This window comes from Cherax quadricarinatus, chromosome 76 (assembly GCF_038502225.1).
Source record: "Cherax quadricarinatus isolate ZL_2023a chromosome 76, ASM3850222v1, whole genome shotgun sequence".
Classification (NCBI taxonomy): Eukaryota; Metazoa; Arthropoda; class Malacostraca; order Decapoda; family Parastacidae; genus Cherax; species Cherax quadricarinatus.
The window spans coordinates 11,963,301-11,977,105 of NC_091367.1; the positions used below are offsets into that span (position 1 = coordinate 11,963,301).

General features: G+C 43.4%; 1 protein-coding gene across 9 annotated transcripts in view; it reads left to right on the forward strand.

Annotated features, from left to right (window-relative positions):
• Amph (amphiphysin) overlaps positions 1-13,805 on the forward strand; it is a 239,219-nt gene that overhangs the window by 64,550 nt on the left and 160,864 nt on the right. For 6 of the 9 annotated variants that reach the window (XM_053798283.2, XM_053798285.2, XM_053798286.2 and 3 more), the window contains exon 1: positions 6,403-7,641. The exons of the other annotated variants lie outside the window; for them this stretch is intronic. In XM_053798283.2, coding sequence (XP_053654258.2) covers positions 7,306-7,641 — 336 coding nt within the window. In that variant the 5' untranslated portion in view covers positions 6,403-7,305. Of the gene's footprint in view, positions 1-6,402; positions 7,642-13,805 lie in introns of those variants that run through there. 9 annotated transcript variants of the gene reach the window in all.

Here is a 13,805-nt window from a genome sequence, read left to right on the forward strand (position 1 = left end):
AATTTCTTCACCTCCTCGGTTGTGTGCAGTGTATCCAGCACTTTCTGGTGCACCACCTCAGTTTGCTGGAAACCTCTGTCTCCATTGTGAATACCTCCCTGAATCGTGAGCTGAGCTCTTCACATATTTCGTGTGTGTGTGTGTGTGTCTGTGTATCTATAACCAGAAAGGGATTACTGTATATATTCAAAATGTTTTTAGCTGTGATACATGTATATTTGCGTGTTCGTGGGGTGAACCCGTGCACACTTCCACGGTATTCGTGAGGTGGAAACGAACTTGCGGTGAACTCACACAATTGCGGTGAACACGCAACGCACTTGAGTGCGTTGAGTGAGTCACACTGCTGGTAGCTGGGGATCAATATCACGTCAGTGCCATTGTTGGCAGCTACTATATTGTTTTGTTGCTTCTATCTGCTTTTATTTTTTTTTAACTTAGGAGGGGAGGGATTGTGTGCCTGGTAGTGGGTGGTGGTGATTGTGATGGTGGTGAGTATCGGTTTATGTGACAGTGATGAGTGGTTTGATGGTAGTGAGGATAATTGACTCGTGTGACTGTGACGGTAGTGGTCATAGTGATGTTGATTACTGATGGTGGTAATGGTGACGATTATTGGTAGTTAATGATTGTGATAGCGATGATTGTGTCATATATATTGTGGTGGTGGCAAGGCTTACTCCATATGCGTACATACACAAGATCATATTAAAAGAGTGGCAGAGTAACGAGTCTATTAGGCACGCAAGGCAGAGGATTTTTAAGAAAACTTGAGTTCTTGTCTCACTCCCTCATCCCCCGTCTTCATCTACCTCCGCTTCTTTCTCGAGCCTCTCTCTAAACTGACCTTCTCCATCCCCGTTCTCATCCAGATTCAGTCCTAGTCTCATCTTTCATCTAACCCCACCCTATGTTTTCCCTTTAGCCTCTCCCTGCTAACCATGCCTTCCTAAATTCTCACCAGTGTCTCCGCCCCTTTCTATAGTCTGATTATGATGAAGATACTGGTGGTGGTTCCTCTGCAGTCATCGGGGGGCTTCTCCAGCTGCGTCTCACGGCTAATTGATGGTGATTATGGCGTCTACCTGACTACCTGTTTTATCTGTTTGTATTTTCAGCAGCAGAGCTATGCTAGTGGTGTCCCGTCTTCAGTGTTTATATTTTATTGCCAGCTGTTTTGCCTCGCATACTAGGGAGAAGACCTAAGGTCACCAGCTAAAATTATCCACACTACTTGGGATGCTTTGGTTATCTTGGGCTTAACAGCCCTCTGGGGGTTAGGAATACGAAGAAAACCTTTAAAAAAATCCTGTTTATCTTTTTTATAATATTATTTTATGTGGCTAGCGAGGCCTGGTCACAGACCGGACCGCGGGGGCGTTGACCCCAGAAACTCTCTCCAGGTATACTCCAGGTATGTCAGCTTTTCCCTCTTCTCAGCTAAGTGGGCCATTGTCATTGATTATCAGTATGTTTAACTCATTACTTAACTAAGGCAGATATTTTGTAGCTCATCTTTGAACTTAATTATGTCTGTATGGACACCATTCTGCTGCTGCAGCGAAGAGGCGGGACCAGGAGCTGTGACCACATATAGGTGAGCGCGCACACAGGGTGACCCAACAATGAAAGAAAACTTTCACCATTTACACATAATCACTGTCTTTGCAGAGGCGCTCCGATACGACAATTTAATTTAGATGTCACTCCAAACAGCCAATATCCCAAACCTCTCCTTTAAAGTACAGGCATTGTGTGTGCGTGTGCGTGCGTGTGTGCGTGTGCGTGTGTGCGTGTGCGCGTGTGTGCGTGTGTGCGTGTGCGCGTGTGTGCGTGTGTGCGTGTGTGCGTGTGTGCGTGTGTGCGTGTGTGTGTGTGTGTGTGTGTGTGTGTGTGTGTGTGTGTGTGTGTGTGTGTGTGTGTGTGTGTGTGTGTGTGTGTGTGTGTGTGTTTCAGAGATGAAACACAGAAACAAGGGGTCACAATTGGAATCTGAAGACTCAGATGAGTCAAACGAATATTAGGAAGTATTTCTTCAGCCATAGAGTTGTCAGGAACTGGAATAGTCTGGCATGTGATGTAGTGGAGGCAGGAACCATACACACTTTTAAGACGAGGTATGAAAAAGCTCAAGGAGCAGGGAGAGAGGATCTAGTAGCGACCAGTGAAGAGGCGGGGCCAGGAGCTGAGTCTCGACCCCTGCAACCATAGTGTAGGTGAGTACGTACACACACACACACACACACACACACACACACACACACACACACACACACACACAATTCACTCGATCGAAGACCAGGCAGAACTACAAAAGGATCTGGACAGGCTGCAAACCTGGTCCAGCAATTGGCTCCTGGAGTTCAGTCCCACCAAGTGCAAAGTCATGAAGATTGGGGAAGGGCAAAGAAGACCACAGACGGAGTACAGTCTAGGGGGCCAGAGACTACAAACCTCACTCAAGGAAAAAGATCTTGGGGTGAGTATAACACCAGGCACATCTCCTGAAGCGCACATCAACCAAATAACTGCTGCAGCATATGGGCGCCTAGCAAACCTCAGAACAGCATTCCGACATCTTAATAAGGAATCATTCAGGACCCTGTACACCGTGTATGTTAGGCCCATATTGGAGTATGCGGCACCAGTTTGGAACCCACACTTAGCCAAGCACGTAAAGAAACTAGAGAAAGTGCAAAGGTTTGCAACAAGACTAGTCCCAGAGCTAAGAGGTATGTCCTACGAGGAGAGGTTAAGGGAAATCAACCTGACGACACTGGAGGACAGGAGAGATAGGGGGGACATGATAACGACATACAAAATACTGAGAGGAATTGACAAGGTGGACAAAGACAGGATGTTCCAGAGATTGGACACAGTAACAAGGGGACACAGTTGGAAGCTGAAGACACAGATGAATCACAGGGATGTTAGGAAGTATTTTTTCAGCCACAGAGTAGTCAGTAAGTGGAATAGTTTGGGAAGCGATGTAGTGGAGGCAGGATCCATACATAGTTTTAAGCAGAGGTATGATAAAGCTCACGGTTCAGGGAGAGTGACCTAGTAGCGATCAGTGAAGAGGCGGGACCAGGAGCTCGGACTCGACCCCTGCAACCTCAACTAGGTGAGTATAACTAGGTGAGTACACACACACACACACGTCGTGTCGAATAGGTAAAACTTGCGATTTTGGCTTAAATAGCAACGCTCATCTTGCTGAATAAAAAGCAAAAATTTATGTATGCAATAATTTCACAAAAAATCATTCTGAACCTAACGAAAAAATGTATTTCATTGTCTTTTTTTTTTTTTTTAACACGGCCGTTTCCCACCGAGGCAGGGTAACTCCAAAAGAAAGAAAAATACTTTCATCGTCACTCACTTTCACCATCACTCATACATAATCACTGTCTTTGCACAGGCGCTCAGATACGACAGTTTAGAAGTCCCTCCAAACTGCCAATATCCCAAACCCCTCCTTTAAAGTGCAGGCATTGTACTTCCCATTTCCAGGACTCAAGTCCGGATAACCGGTTTCCCTGAATTCACAAAATATTACCCTGCTCACACTCCAACAGCTCGTCAGGTCTCAAAAACCATTCGTCTCCATTCACTCCTAACACCCTCAGACATGCTTGCTGAAGTCCAAGCCCCTCGCCCACACAATCTCCTCTACCCCCTCCCTCCAACCTTTTCGAGGACGACCCCTACCGCGCCTTCTTTCCTCTACAGATTTATAGGCTCTCTAAGTCATTCTACTTTCTTTTCTTTCTAAATGACCAAACCCCCTCAACAACCCCTCTTCAACCCTCTGACTAATACTTTTATTAACTCCACACCTTCTCCTAATTTCCACACTCCGAATTCTCTGCATAATATTTACACCACACATTGCCCTTAGACAGGACATATCCACTGCCTCCAGCCGCCTTCTCGCCGCAGCATTTACAACCCAAACTTCACACTCGTATAAGAGTGTTGGTATCACTATACTTTCGTACATTCCCTTCTTTGCCTCCATGGATAACGTTTTTTGTCTCCACAGATACCTCGACGCACCACTCACCTTTTTTCCTTCATCAGTTTTATGGTTAACCTCGTCCTTCATAAACCCATCCGCTGAAAAGTCAACTCCCAAATATCTGAAAACATTCACTTCTTCCTTATTCCCTCTCTCCAATGTGTTATCCATTTTTTCTTTATCTAAATCGTTTGATATCCACATCATCTTACTCTTATCTATGTTCACTTTCAACTTCATACCTTTTCACACCCTCCCAAAGTCATCCACTAACCTTTGCAACTTTAGTTTAGAATCTCCCATAAGCACAGTATCATAAGCAAAAAGTAACTGTGTTAACTCCCATTTTGTATTTGATTCGCCATAATTTAATCCCACCCCTCTCCCCAACACCCTAGCATTTACTTCTTTTACAACCCCATCAATAAATATATTAAACAACCATGGTGACATTACACATCCCTAAGACCTACTTTTACCGGGAAGTAGTCTCCTCTTCTACATATTCTAACCTGAGCCTCACTATCCTCATAAAAACTCTTTACATCATTTAGTAACTTGCTACCTATTCCATACACTTGTAACATCTGCCACATTGCTCCCCTATCCACTCTGTCATATGCCTTTTCTAAATCCATAAATTCAATGAAAACTTCCCTACCTTTATCTAAAAACTGTTCACACATTGTAAACTTGTATAAAATATATTTAGTTGGATTAGGTTAAATTAAATTGAGCTTGTTATAATAAGGTTAGGTAAGTTTCCTTTGGTTCTTTAGGCACAAAATCATCAATTTTTATATTAACATAAATGAAAAAATATATCTTAAAATGTATAAGAGAAAAATTTAGAAAGGAATTAATTTTAAATGAGTTCTTGCTAATTGACCAGTTTTACCTATTCGGCACGACACACACAAGCGCACATAGAGCTGTAGTGATAAGCTATGTATACTGGTCTCCAATTCCTCCGTCTCATTTGGTTACCTGACATGCATGTTGTCGTGTGCTGGTAATATTGCTGGATGTTTGTGTAATGAAAGCAAACTTTAATTTAGCTAGATTGACTTTTTTTTTAATTTATTTTTATTGTTTTTACCGTAGTCGCATTAGACACAAGATTATTTTAGGCATACAAAGATGACTGAAGACGGAGGTGTTGGTTGTTGAGGTTGTGGTGGTAGTTGTAATCATGCCAGTAGCGTTGGTGGTAGTTGCAGTAGTGGCTGTAGCAAGAAGTGGTGGTGGTAGTTGCAGTAGTGATGGTGGTAGTCTTGGTGCCGCGTTAATACTGCAGAGGACCTCTCCTCCTTCGGGAATTGGGGGTACGTGAAGAGGGGGAGGAGCTGCTGCTGTTGTTGGTCAGTCATTTCTCTCCACACACGGACCTGTGAGGTCGTGCTCGAACCTAAACACCCATTGCTGCCACCACGACACCCTCCTACCCTCTTCCTCTTGCTACTGTAAGAGTCTACTGGATGTAGTCGTCGTTGCTGCTTTTTCTGGATTCCTTCATTCAAATACTAAGAGATGACTATCTTATTGAAAAGCTCGTTTTGGCCTTGTATGCTCATAAAAGTTTTTTGAGGTGATTTGTTTTCAAATACGTGAAGCTTTGTGTCGATGTGGCTCTCCTAAATAGGTGACCCATGTAATTTACTGAAGCTTTTGTGTTTTGTAACTGCAAAAATTATTCACTGGAAAAGAATAGTGGAAATGCCGATAAATTGTGTATAACAGTTCCGCTTGATTTTTTTTCCCCACCGGCACTCTGCATTGATTTTTGTTAGGTTGAAGTTATTGCTAGAACAGTGTTGTTAATATGCAAGTGTGTTGCTTCATAGTGGTGATTGTGCGTGTTATTTTACTCCCTACATGTTGAATCAAGATTTTTCTCTTGGAGAATGTACAGCTGCTGTTTTTTTTTTTTTTTTGTGAATGAATTAAGGCTGAGAGAGATGTTCGGACATGCAGACAAAATAGGAATGGTGTAAGGTAGTGTTGGTAACGGCATTTGTTGGTTTCGTATTGTGCACAGCATGAGTTTTATGTGGCGCGGTGCTTGGGGTGGTAGTGGTGGTGTTGGTAGTGGTAATGCTCAAACAGAAGACAAAAGACCTCCACAACACAACTCTCTCTTTCCCTGGAAAACCTGGGGAAACACCTCTTCACCCTCTGTAGAAACCTACAGACTCGAATCTGCCAGTGGCAGTGGAGGCAGCATTGCCGGTGTCCCTAATGGTATAGCTATACCTGGCAGTGAACCCCGCTCGGAAGATGCCACCAAGCGCTCAGGTAGTTACTTTGGTGGGTACTTCCGTGCCTACTTGGGTAAAGGTGACGTGGAGGAGGACAGCGGTGATGGTAATGAGGATAATGAGGTGGTCAGTGTGGCGTCTAGCGGCTCTGATAGGCTTATCAGTGGCGGCGACGGCGTGAAACGAGTGGTCATTAAGGGACAGGGACAAGAGCCTGCTAGCGAGGAGCCTGGCCCCCGCGCATCCTATTTTACCTTCCCTTGGAGGACCGGCGACGATAACGGTCCCTCTGCGTACCTGTGGAAGAAGAGAAAAGTTACTATCGACAGGGAGAGCGTGCCGCAGTTCGAGGAGGTTCCTCCCGAAGAGGTTACCGAAGTCAGCCGCAGTGGAAGCAAGGTGGTCCCCATCATACGCTTTCCCTGGCGGCAAAGCTCCGAGGATGCAGGTGGCTCCCCAGGCACTGAAGAACCTTCATTTTCCCTTCCATGGGGAGCTGCAGACAAATCTCGTCAGAAGGGTGAGGTTCACGCCAATGGTAACTACCCTACAGAAGCGTCCCTAAAGAAAGACGACTCTTCTGCACCAGGGAATAATTATTTGTCATTCCCATGGCGGAGAAGACCCACTAAGAATGATCTATCTACTGAAGCATGGATCTCTACTCTCTCCATCTCTTGGCTGAGGGGCAATGGTGTCAAGAGTGACAGTGAAAAAGAGAGAAAGAATGATGTAGTTGGTCAAGATGGAGGTGCCAGCCCTGGTACTGATGGTGAACAGAGCAAAATTAAAGATGGTGATACTAATAATGTACTAGTAGTGTCAAGAGCTGGCGGTGAAAGAGAGAGAGAGAGTTATGTGGTTGGTCAAGGTGGAGGTGCCAGCCCTGGTGCTGATGGTGAACAGAGCAAAATTAAAGATGGTGATTCTAATGATGATGTACTAGGAAAGGAAAACATTGCTGAGGTTGAGAAAAGTGGTGGTGATGTCAACATTAGGGTTCAGAATGGTGGTAATGACAACGATATGGTTGAGAGAAGTAGTGATGGTGGTAGCAGTGGGGTTCAGAAACATGGTGGTGGTAGTTATGGGGTTGAGAATGTTGGTGGCGGAGGAAGGGCTGAAAAAGGTAATGGTGGTGGTGACATCAGTGAGATTGAGGAAGATGGTGGTAGCACTGAAGTGGAGGAAGATGGTAGTCACGGTGACAGCAGTGAGACTGAGAAATGCGGTGCCGGTGGTGGTAGCCATGGTTCAGGTAATGGGGGTGGTGGAATGACGACCTCAACCCAAGCATCGAGCACGCCTTACCTGCAACACCTGGGAGTGTTTACCTCCCGCGCCGCACATTTCAAAACCAAGGTAAGTCTAGTGCTCAACTCCTCCATCACTCGTTCACTCCCTTACCGTTTTTACTCTTGTCTTTCCTTATTCACTTCTCAATTTGCCTACCTGTTCACTCTTAACACTTAACCACTAACCTTGCTTTCTCTCTTATTTCATCCGCCTCTCTCGCTCTCATTCATCTGTCAACCCCTTGTGGATCTAGTTCCTAGGCCTTTTATGTATCCATACGTTCTTACATTACCGTCCACAGGATGGATGTAGGGTGCACAATAAACTAGCCGCTTCGGTGGCAAAATCAAAATCTCATTCTCTCCTTTTTCTTTCTTTTATCCCTCCTTTTTCTCTCTTGTATCTCCCTCTTTTCTCGCATGCCATCTTTACTTTTCTCATTCCTTTTTTTTCTCATTCGCTGCCACCCTTTCCCATCTTCAAGTAAGAGAAAGTTTATTACGGTGACTGGGATTAGGGACGATATAGAGTTCTTGGTCAGCAGGCCACCGGCAAGTTTAAATGCCAAGTTCAGTTTCTTGTCAGGTAAAAGCTTACTGGATTTCCGGGTTTGCAGTGTACTGTTATACATTTGTGAGAACAGGCAGGTAATATGTATCAGTGTGTAGGGGAGCAAAGGAAATAGGTATAGTGTTATGTATGGGAGATTTGGCTCACAGTGACGCATGTCGTGGTGTGGTGGACTATAGTGAAGTGTGGTGCAGTGTGATGGTTCGGTAATAGCTGTAGTTGAGTGGAATAAACTACCAAGCAGTTTCATTAAAGAGGATACTTAGGAGCTATTAATCTAGGTATGACAAATACGTTGGTGGAAATGGTTGAGCTAGTAGGAGCACCCAAGTGCTTTTTCAGTATGTTCTTGTGTGTGATAGTATAGCGGAGTGTATGATTGGTGGTGTAGCTATGTTCAGCTTTGTGTGATTTTTAGTATAGCGTATTACGAAGTTTGTGACGTTTAGTATGATGGATGGGGGTTATTTCTCAGGTATTTGGAACCAGTGTGGAGCCATCACTTGGTAGCCACTATCGAAGCTTAAGTTGGATAGTTTTCACAATACGTATTTTCCATTGCCGAGAGAGATAGCTAAAAGGAAAGGCTGAAAAAGCTGATCGTTTTCCTTACAGGAATATAGATTTATTTAGGTTTCTCTTATCTTTGTTCTTGAAAGGAGTGTGTTGTATAGTGTTTATCCTTGTATGTTTATTGAGTTATTTTAGTGTGCTTACTACCATATTTTTCAGTGAGATTATTTTGTATTATCTACTATACCTCCCTCCCTATGCTTTCCATTGCAGGCACTTGAAGGTAGACTTCTATTGGTGCCAGGTTCATGTCAAGTTTCCGTAATGAATGGACAGATGCAGAGACAGAAGCTGTCGTATTGAGGTGCGCAACAGCAGGCTTGTGCCTCAGTGCCTTTCTGGGCCAAGTACAGGATTACGTCAGGGGAAAGTGGGGGACCCAGTGGATGTTGGAGATAAGCTGTAAACTGTATAGGGTTTAGTAGGATACGATCGCCTCATTAACAGTTTGTCCATAAATCGTCAATGAAGCAATTGTGTGCCAATTGAGGGTAGTACATTCTTCAGCCATGTACACATGTTTACATGGAAACCTGCTGCTCTCTGAGCAGCGTACTAAAATTGGATACTTATTTTCATACCATACATTTTTTATAAAACCTCTATTTTATAATCACTGGGATGTCTTTAGATCCTCGCTGGCATTTCAGAAGAATCTTTCGGTGTGAATAAATTTGTTTTTAATGAAGAGCGAAGTTTTAACCATTTATTAATACACATTTTTAATGATCTCGTTGTTTTAGTTATGTTCTAACTTGGTATATGTTTAGTTGTGTGTAACTTTTTATTATACATAGTGCTGTATAACCTTTCAGGTTCATCGCCCTATAAATCTTATTTCTTGTAGATTTGGGTAGAGTATTAGCTCTGTAGATTATTGGACGGAAGTTGGATCCTGGATTTGTGCTGAGCGTCTCACTCTGGTTTACCGCTTGACGTAAGGTAATGTTACCTTACGAAAACTTGTTCCATGTCACTCGAGAAATGAATCATCAAAGGCTGTAAAACAAGTTTGTAATGGGACAGAGTTTCATTCTGTGTAGAGCTTCATCAAGTGGTTATAATTAAAATATATATATAATCTCTGACTTGATAAAGCTCGACACTGAGCGAAACGTTGTGCTAAGAAAAGCTTGTTCACTTTTCTACCCTTGTTAGCACTTCAGTGTGTCTCCCTTCAACGTGGCTCTCCTGGATGCTCGTGTAGGGTTCTTGATCTATGGCTTTGACCTACCCTTCTCTTCCTCTGATCAAACACTATCGCTTCCCATTCCCAAGGCATTGTATGATCTATACAGGTTTATGCCTTGTATGACTAGGAAATTTTCCTTGCAAGTTATTCTGTAAATCAGTCTTTTGTAACACGTATGTATGGTCTTGGGAAATTATTATGATTATTATTATTATTATTATTGAGGTTTGAGAAGGTAGATGAGGCAGTGGTAACCACTTATATCCGTGGCGACTGCTGCTGGCTCGTGTCCATGCAATACTAGATTAGTGTCTCAGAGGGAGGGTAGGACAGGATCAGAGGGATAGAGGAAAATAAGCAGATGTAAGGATGGGAGGAATATGTGGAGAACGAGAGGGATAGTAATAGAGGAAATGATTGCACCTGTTAGCGAGAGGGAGTGAAGGAAACAAGCAGAAGGAAGGTTGACGAAAAAGCAAAGGGAGGGAAGAAGCAGATGGAAGGAAGGACGGTGGCGAGGAGCAGAGAAAGATAAGAAAAGATAACAGAAGCAGAGGTAAGTAGTGCGGAATATACAGAGGATGGGGAGGATTACAGGAAGAGTGGGAAGCAATATATGGAAAGTGGGAGAGAACATGGGAGGAGTGATAAGAATTATAGGAAGATTTGGAAGGAATATATAGAGCGAATGGGAAGGAATGTAGAAGTGAATATTGACATTGAAGGCGGCGTTTTTGTCATATGGGGTAAGTAATGAGTTGCATGGCTGGTGAGGAGATGGTGGCCCGGATGACCGCGGGGAGGGAAGAAGCTTGCCAGGGTGAAGGGAATGAAGGAAGTTGTCTACTGATGGGAATGAGGGGGGGGAGGGTGAAGAAACTGGCAAGGGCAAGGGGAATGGTGGGAGAAACGTCTGGCCAGAATGAGGGGGAATGGTGGTGGTAGAAGGTGGGAGGGTGTTGATACGAGGCTGACATTCACACTAAGGAGAACTGCATTAGCGGCTATCACAAAACTATCAGTAAACAGACAGCAGCAAAAATTGTAATTCGACTTATCTACTTTCACTAGTTCTGGATCGGGTTGCAGGGGGGCGGTGACCCCCCAAAATCGTCGTCAAGTAATGTTTGGGTAACCTCCCCGAGGCTGAGTCACCTGAAAACGGTGGGTGGGTTTGAGTGGTTTGTCTTCCTCTGGAAGGGATGCCACTCTGAAGGACTCATATGTTGTACTTGATGTACTACGACTCCACTTTAATGCTTTCGCTCAGACGTGTTTTAAGATATAAAACATTCTTAATGAAATATTGCTTTGGCAGCATTTATTTACTCTTTGAGTCAGATTATTTCATTTAGCTAATTTTAGTAGATAGAACTACGATCATATGCAAGTATCCGTGGAATTCAACATGTTTGATATATAAGACACATAGGCAACAGTTAGGCAACTTTATTCCGAAACGTTTCGCCTACACAGTAGGCTTCTTCAGTCGAATACAGAAAGTAGGCAGGAACAGTAGAGATGTGAAGACGATGTAATCAGTCCATCACCCTTGAAGTCGTAGAATTTGAGGTTGTCAGTCCCTCGGCCTGGAGAAGTTCAGTTCCATAGTCAGGGACTGACAACCTCAAATTCTACGACTTCAAGGGTGATGGACTGATTACATCGTCTTCACATCTCTACTGTTCCTCCCTACTTTCTGTATTCGACTGAAGAAGCCTACTGTGTAGGCGAAACGTTTCGGAATAAAGTTGCCTAACTGTTGCCTATGTGTCTTAACTACCAACCTGTCGGTATTGTATACCATTTTGATGTTCATGTTTGATATAGAATGTGTGTGATGACTGTCATATGACAGGTGCTATAATCATCCTTTGTTACATTAGCTGACCAAGTTACTTAAACAACATAGTGTTAATCAGTAGACACCAGTTTTAATAGGAATTTTGATAATATAGACCAGCATTTTTCTCCTTTTTGTTATTTATGAAGAAAAGTGTACTATTTTTTGTACATAGTTTAAAAAAAGGGACTTTCAGTATATCATGTGTAGATATAAAATGTTACAGTAATTATGATTTGAAGTTTAAGAAACGTACAGAAAATCTCGATAACTTTTGTTCAAGGTGGATATTGTGTTGGTGGCCTCGAGGACTCTGTCAGGAGATTGTGATGAGTTATGAGGAAACACAAACAGTTATTGAATTAAAAATAATAATTGGTAATTTGTAAATAGGACTGAAAATTCCAAGACTTATTATTGTGATAATTGGTAAGTTAATAAAAAGTATTTACGAGTAGATATGTTTTGAGATGTAGGTGTAAGCTTCATTATACAGTCATAACTTGTTGATCCATTATGCTTGGCACCTAGAATTGTTTGGGGTAGCTTCTTTTTTTTCTTTATTGAAAGCTTCAGTAGCAGTGCTGCAGAGCATAATTCATCCCACTGCTGCTACCAATTTGTTAGAGGATTACTAGGGTTAACCCAGGGCATAGCGAGGAGCTCACGATGACCAGTATACCAGACTGTATATCTTCATTAATGGAAGGTTAGGGTAAGCGAGCTCATTCGTGTATCTACACTCCTTGACCTCCAGTTGTGAACCGACGATGGCTACCTGCATTGGTGGCACTATAGGTAGCAGGGGAGGGGGAGAAGCCCCCTATAATCTCCAAGCCCCCACCCAAATAAAAGTAATGCAGCTTCAAGCTAATCCTCTAGCATCCCCTTCCAACTGGATTACTTTCGCTAAGCCTCTCCTGTATAGAAATTTTGGAGTCGCCTCTGACTGCCCGCCCGAGGCATTCGAATATTCCGCACATGCGCAGTTTACTTGCTTATGGCGTCACTGTCAGTAATGTTTGAAATACCTAATCTGGAAGCCATGAAATGAGAAACTCTTATTGACAAACGTTGAATATCGACAGTCCTTTCAACTTGTTAAAAGTGTTCATTACTTTCATTAGAGCTTGTGTTTCTTAGATTTAATGCTATAAAAAGTGACAGGGCATCTCGGTGAATATGTTATACCACAGAAAGAGCCGATGTTGCTTTTTATACGTTCTTTAGTCGTTTATAAGTGCACATTTTCCTTAGAGGACGCATTTGTCCTAACTGTCCTATTGTCCTAACTGCCAGAAAAATGATCGGTTGGATAACTGGAATCTTCAAAACAAGGGATGCCAAGCCAATGATGGCTCTCTCTAACGACCCCCTGCGAGGCAGTCCATATTGCTGAACCTGGAAAAATGTAGACAACCTTCACAGCTCGTATTCAGTCAAGCACCTAAATTACTGGGATCGCTTGACGTCCCCCGAACTATACTCCTTAGAAAGTAGGCGCGAAGATTCTACAGGAATTGGTACCAAACCTCTATACCGAAAGTACTACTTATAAACAGACTTGACAGACGGTGCAGGATACCTCAGTGAAAATCAGGGGAGTGATAAGTACATTGAGAGAACTCAAGTGTTAAGGGACTGGGACTCTTCAAGGCTCTCCCTTTTTGCATAAAAATGATTACCAACAAACTCCTAGCTATTGTCAAGAGGGAACTCTACAGATTCCTTAAAACGGTTTCTGATCAACCGGGTTATGATACGTTGAACTGCGGGCGGCGGGTACTGACAGTTTGATCGATCAGGCCATAAACAAGGAGGCTTGGTTTGGCACCGGGCCGCGGGGGCGGTGACCTGAAGCGACTCTGAGTAAACTCCAGATAAGCTTTGGACTGGGTTAATGTCTGTGTGAGTAACCAGTGGGTACATAACCCAAGGTAATGTGTGAGTCAACCTTCCTGGTTGCCTCTACCAGCTACGCCGTTCAAAGGGCCACCAGACTGTTGTACTTACCTGTTTGTGGTTGCAGGGGTCGATTCATGGATCCTGGTC